The sequence below is a fragment of the Poecilia reticulata genome, linkage group LG13 (genome assembly GCF_000633615.1).
Source record: "Poecilia reticulata strain Guanapo linkage group LG13, Guppy_female_1.0+MT, whole genome shotgun sequence".
Lineage (NCBI taxonomy): Eukaryota > Metazoa > Chordata > Actinopteri > Cyprinodontiformes > Poeciliidae > Poecilia > Poecilia reticulata.
The window spans coordinates 7952314-7959167 of NC_024343.1; the positions used below are offsets into that span (position 1 = coordinate 7952314).

The 6854-nt window shown below is 39.1% G+C and overlaps 1 protein-coding gene across 3 annotated transcripts in view; it reads right to left on the reverse strand.

The window, feature by feature from the left end:
- brip1 (BRCA1 interacting helicase 1) overlaps positions 1 to 6854 on the reverse strand; it is a 104990-nt gene that overhangs the window by 92748 nt on the left and 5388 nt on the right. For all 3 annotated transcript variants that reach the window (XM_008425200.1, XM_017308324.1, XM_017308325.1), the window contains exon 7: positions 30 to 302. In XM_008425200.1, the coding sequence (XP_008423422.1) occupies positions 30 to 302 (273 nt within the window). The remainder of the gene's footprint in view (positions 1 to 29; positions 303 to 6854) is intronic.

A 6854-nucleotide genomic window follows, 5' to 3' on the forward strand; every position in this document is an offset into this window, starting at 1 on the left:
TGCGTGTGTTTGCGTGACTTCTTCCTCACATCTTTGGTCTCCAGCAAATCCTTGCAGCGTTCGTTGCGGTTGAAATGCGGCGCCACGTCTGGGTTGACACAGGTGTGATCTCTGCTGGAAAGGATAGTCATATGCACTCCGGAATAAACGGTGCGCTTCAGCTCATGAGCAATCTGAGTTATCTGCTTATGGGTTCGTGTGCCAAAAAAAATCTTTGGAATCTTCTTGTTGCCATCTTTGTCTTTGCTCTTCAAGTTGTCTTTGGCTGATGCACACGGACAGCGGGAGCAAAGTTCGGAGCACTGGACAGAGAAAGACACCGATTTCTAACGGGTTATAGTTTGAGTTCAACATAGTTTCATTTTATTTTCTGTTAATTCTATAGAATACAAGTGTTACATCAAATGTCACGGCATTTGCAGGACAAACAGGTCCAACTCATCTTATTTTTTGTGCTAAGAATAATGCCAAAACTTAAATGTGAATGCCATACGATCTTATTCAATAAATTAGGACATGCGTCCTGTCCTGATGAGGGGCATCAGATTAAAAGTACTTTTTGAAAATAACCTTTTACCAGGTATTAAACATTTTAAGAGATGTAAAGATGACAAAACATCAGACATCTAATTAATCTATATAACACAGAAGCTAGTTGTTCTGTCAGTAAATTACCTAACAGAACAACTTTTTTCAGTCTATAAACTTCAGTAAACAATTAATTGATAACTAAATTAGTTGCCAATTATTTTAGTAATAAATACATCGCGAAACATCATTTCATCCCTAAACTTACTTACGTTTCTGAAGTCTGGCCTTGCTTGCCTTTATACTGATGCTTTAACAACTAGTTCAAAATAATTTTGTCTTGACTGACTCCAGGTAATTCCAAATTCTCATAAACGTTTTCCTTGAAAGGGCATAGATATCAAAGAGAATGCTGCAGCACAATGTAGCTAAAACATAAATAAASTGAAAGTATGGCGACTTTCCCTGAGAATTACGATACAAATGGTACAAACGTAGCAACATTATCCATGGCATGAACAGGCAGTCTGACAGAATGTCTTGTATACTCTTTTGAAAAAACACACTAAGAGGAATAAAGAATTTGTATCTATACATAAGGCATCCTGTCACTCACCAGCAGGTGACCTTTACTAGGTCTGAAAGATGATAGGCCACCATTGTGGTGACTGAGAAAATCTAGCTGCTTTATAATTGGTTGTCCGGTGACGAAGTGAGTTCTTTTTCTCTGCTCACAGGTAAAGTGTAGAGCTTATGAAACTGATACTGCTAATGTGTCAAGCTCTTAAGTGGTGCAGTCTTTGACTGTTCAGTTATTCACAGAAATAGCTATTCTAAATCCCTGACTCTGTTTGAAGTCGGTTTTCACAAATAGCATATTTATGAACAATAACTGGCATAGAAGTAACAGAAAAAATACACAAACATTGAACAGCGGTAAAACATTCACTGAAGATGTCAATTTTTTTTTTCTTCCTTGGTGGTCTTTACTGTTAATTGACAGCAATGTCTGATCACATTACACCAGTTTCTTCCTAGTCAAGTGTTTAAAAAAACACACTAAGGGTTTTTTCACAGCTGGTAGTCCGTAGATTTGATTCAATTGGGGACCAAAACTGCAACATTTATTACATTTTCAGTTGGTGTGGTTCTCTTTCACACGATACTGTGTCAAACGATCCAAACTAACTGAAAAACCTGTTTCCCCCCCCCTTCGCCTGTGGTGGCACTGCACCAAGAGCTATTGAAGGAATTGACACAAAACCTCTGAAGAAGATCAGCAAAAAATTTAAACAAAAAGTAAGTGGTATCAAATTGTATTGGTTGTAGGATTTCTCCTGCAGCTAGTGATGTTCCTGCAGGCGCCATTACTACACAGCGAATCATGTCCGCAAAACCAGACTGTACCAATGGGAGTAGAAATCTGTCACAAAAATGGTCATAGCACTCTTATTTCTTATCCAATTTCTATAAAATACAGATTAAATTAAAGCTGAGAAAATTGCTGATATTTTAATATTTAAGGTATATATATTCTCCCTGGATATAAATCTATAAATAGCTAAATAGCTTGGTTTCTGTCAACAAGAAAGCAAGGACTATGCAAATTTCTCTTTTATATTGGTCAATAATAGAATTTTACATGATTAGCGCTGTTAAAATTAGTTTGCCAAAATGTAATAAACAATGGCTATAAAATAGTTTAACCTATTTGATGATCATTATGAATATCACCATGTTCTAGAAACCAGGCAATTTGTCCAGTTTTTGTCATTTAATGAAGGTTTAAACATTACAGTGGCTACAGCGAGACACACCAAAGGTAAAATTAACTGCTAAACTGGTGTAAACCACTTTCTGCTTTTCCTCACTYTATGTGATGTCTCTAAATGAGGACCCATTGCCACGGCAACTGACACAACACCTCCGCTAGCCCACAGAGCAGAGAGTAATATATTGATCTGCACTATAGTTAGCTTCCTGCTTTTGGAGCAGTCTCCGGTCTGCTTGCATTCAAAGGACTGTGTGTCTAACCAGGTAGTCAGCAACACACTAACACCACAGCGGTCTGTACTCTCACCATTCCTTTTCACGCTGCACACTTCAGACTTTCAGAACAAAGCTGACTTCTGTCATCTACAGAAATACTCAGATGACTCTGCTGTTCTCTGGTGTATCAGAGATTAACAAGAATCTGAGTACAGAGGTCTGGTGGACTGCTTTGTGGCATGTTGTGGGTACAAAACAAAAGAGATGATTTTTGACTTCAAGAGAACAGAGTTAGCTCAAACCCTAAATCCATCATGGGAGAAGACATGGTTGAGACTGGACTGCAGATGCAAAGTGAAAAATCTATAAGAAGGAATATAGCAGACTGGACTTGTTGAGAAGGCTAAGATCCTTCAAGGTTTACWGTAAGATGCTGCAGATCTTCTTCAAGTTTATTGTTGAGAACGTCATCTCTTCTGCTGTCATCTGTTGAGGCAGCAGCATCAGAGCCAAAGACATAAATATGTTCAAYAACTCGATAAAACGGCTGGTTCTGTTCTGGGGACCACTTTGGAGTCTCTAGAGATGACGATGCAGAGAAGGATTCTTCATAGGATCAAGAAAATTATGGACAACCCTGACCATCCTCTTTATGAAACTGTCTTGGGAAAACGTTTGCTACAAATGATCAAGTGTTCACTAAAGTTGTTATTGCACTTGGGTAATAAAAGGTTTATATTCTTAATAACAGAACTAAATTATTTGAAGGTTTTTATGTATTTCTAATATTGTTTAAAATAAGCATAAGTGGTTAAATAAAAATCTGCACAATGTGACAATTTTTTTATCCAATTAATCAATAAATCATCAGAATAATCAGTTGAATAATCAAATACTAAAATAATTATTAGCTGCAGCTCTATACCATTTATGTATATAACAACTAAACATAACTCCCTATTCTAGCCAACCCTTAAGTCTTCCATAATGACAAGAGCAATTCCACACAACAATGAATGGTATGTGATGTCATGCATTGGTACTGGTTTTGCTACTTATCAACGGGATCAGAAAGTAACACTTCTGATGACATACAAGAAGCTCCAATTACCCAGTGGCTCAGATTTTCCAAGAATGTTTGTCCATCAAAAATGACAATGTGTGGTGAAGTGTARACCAGATAGCACTCTTGGAGAGCTGCCTCTCAGAACTAAGAGGGATAACGAGCCCTGAGCCCATGTGAAAAACAAATAGAGGTGCTCAGGGCCCCAACACCAGTTCAAGTTACCGTTCTCCTCTGAAACAGTTATGCTCCACAGCCTGGGCCTAAGGCCCGATCACCTTACCTGCCACTGCCACATTAAATAGAGCTATCCAAATATCCTGCACCAAGATGGCCAATAATTACTTATTCATTGGCAGGTGGGGGGAGGGTGGGGAGCTTAGGGCAGCGTAGAGGGGCATCCTCATGAATAGAGGCCCTTGTCAGGAGCTGCAGCAGGAAACAGCTGACATAAGAGTATCTTTTTACGCGGCTGCTTCATGAGATGCCAAGACAACAAGGTCTCAAGCGTGGCCCCGGAGCCCCAAGCAGACACCCCTTTGAGAAGAACGCAGACAACTGGCAGAGGAGGAAAACAAYGCTGCAGAACGGTTCTCCTGCTGCTGCTCAAATAGAATGCTTTATAGCAACACAAGCGCACCACGCTGTTCTTGGCTTTACAACTGCTGGTACACTGGGGGTGTTCTTGTCTCGCTCTCTCTCACACACACACGCTGCCAAGTGTAAGCATACTGCCCACTGTGGCTGCTGCTTGTGGAACTGACAGAACAGAGGTCAGTGGTGTTACTGAACACCTCAGAATGTTCACAGGTAGCTCTTTGTTGCTGCACTCCTGGCCAACACCTGAGAGATGGAAATCTCACACTCCATAGGGGCCAGTCACAAGGAACCAAGGGGCCACAGGCAGCGGATCACCTAGGCACTGCTGGCGCCTCTGACTGGACACCAATATGCTCCTCATTCCACAGTTTTCGAGGGCTTGGAATTCATTCCAATAAAGGGTGGGCTTCAATAGGCACTACCTTGGAAGACCTGACACCCAACACCCCTTCTCCAGATATGACCACACAGCACAGGTAGGGGCCCTGGCAAATATCTGCCCTCCGAAGCACCTGTTTATCCCTCGGGCACAGTAACCAGCGGGTGAACCCCATTCAATATTTATCCCTGTGGCTTTCACAGATCAGCAGCCCAAGCGAGGCAAACCCTCTTAATTAAAACTGGAGCTTGCTTCAAAGGGCCCCATTCAGGCCATCAGTCAGCGCTCRTGGGACAAAGCAGTTCGGGTCATGTAGCTAAAGTGAAACTAGAGACAAACGCGCTTTTTCGACTTCACTTTCCCTCCTCTTTTTCCACATCCGACTATCCAGAGCTCTCGTTCCAAGCTCCACAGCTGTGGCAGGCTGCGGCGCTGATGTGGGAGGCAGACTACCCCTGTCAACTACCAGCAGCTCTGGCTGTTTTTGGGAGATCATGACTAACTTGCTTTAGTCTGGATCAGGGTTACTTCTGAACCCAAACCAGAAACCACATCACAGATTCTCTCAGAACATTATATTTCTGGATAGATCTGATTCAGCTGCTACTAGAGCTGAAAACAGGTGCAAATGTTAAAATATTTATAAAAATTTTCATTCCCTGGATGACTAGCATCAGATCATATGTGGTTTATATAGGAGAGAGTACAGGTAGAGCGCAGCTTGCAAAATTTGAAAAGATCTAGGTCAAATGGAAAAAAAAAAACATTATGGTAAAATGTCCAGAATTTGAGACTCTGAACAACTTTCTTTGTAATTTATTAACATGGGTATACCACCCCTCATTTTTTTGTGAATGTAATTTTAGAGAAGCTTAGCAAACAAAAACAAAATTATTATTCTTTAATGTAATGACCAAAAAATTACTATTAACTGACAACAATATTGTGCTATTTGTTGCTGCTTTAGCATAAATATCATCCCTGATCTTATCAGYGAGTGTGGCATAGCATTTAAGTAGTGCAATGCATAAATGTGAATAATATAAAGAAAATATGAAAATTTCAGAAAAATTTCAGAGAAACTATACTAATTATCAAAAGTAAACTGAAAACAAGCATTCGGGGATGATGAACTTGGATTAAGAAAAATAACTAAATTATCAACCACCTGCATTTAAATAGAACTATTAACATACATGAGAAGCACAGCTGTATAACTTCAACAATCCCCAAAGCAGCTGCTGTGATAAAAACCTGCTGTGTGACACACAAATAGGAAGAACGTTTTAGTTGAACTGCTGTTCAGGAGCTCAAAAATACAGAAACCAACCAGCCCTTCTTGCAAAATGTAAAAGGTATCATTTTGTGCAACTATTTAAACTATTATTTTTTTAGAGGTATGTGATAGAACAACRTACTACCACAGCACTTTTAAATTTCAATAATCAGAATACAGACATTGTTTCCGTTGTTTTAAAATGTTTATGTCAGTCTGCCTTTTCCCCATCGATACGTTTCCCAAACGACCTGCACCTTAGGGGCTTAAAAAAAAAAAAAAAAACGCGCACATTGCACAAAACTCTGAAACAGGAGAAGCGGGACTTAAAACGGAGCAACGAATTAGATGTGAATTATGGCATAAAAACAGAGAATCCGATGCTGAGCACTGAAAAAATCAACACATGATGTGAAACACATGGCGATTAGGCGGCGCAGCAGGTGATGAGTGAAGATTACTGGTGGTGAGCGTCAACAAATGATCAAATAAATCTAACAACAGGAAAGAAACTAAAGTGGACATAGCAATAAACCAAGAGAGGGTAATACTATTCAAATGAAACTAAACGGAAATGAATGAAGAACAAAATGCAAGAATAAACTAAGAAACTAAAGTAAATACAGAGGAATAAAGTGGTATGGCAAGACCTTTGGAGCAATAATTAATACAGAGGACTGTATGGCAAAAATAAACAGGCTATTTCCAGATAAAAGGTCAAATAATATTGTTGAAGTGCAATAGGTTTGTTGAGACCATATCTAGTACTGAGAATAAATATATCTTACAGACCATAACAGTAAAGAATTGATCACTTATTTATGTTTTTAATTAGATTTGATATATTTATTTCTTCAATATTATTTTTCATGWCAGTGTTAATGTCATGAGGCTGTTCAGTGACTCCATGACACTTTCAATTTGACTCATTAGGATTTGATTAAGAACCAGATTTGTTCTTTGTCATTTCTGTCCAGTAAAACTATTAATCTATAAATCAATAATCAGGTCTATATAAA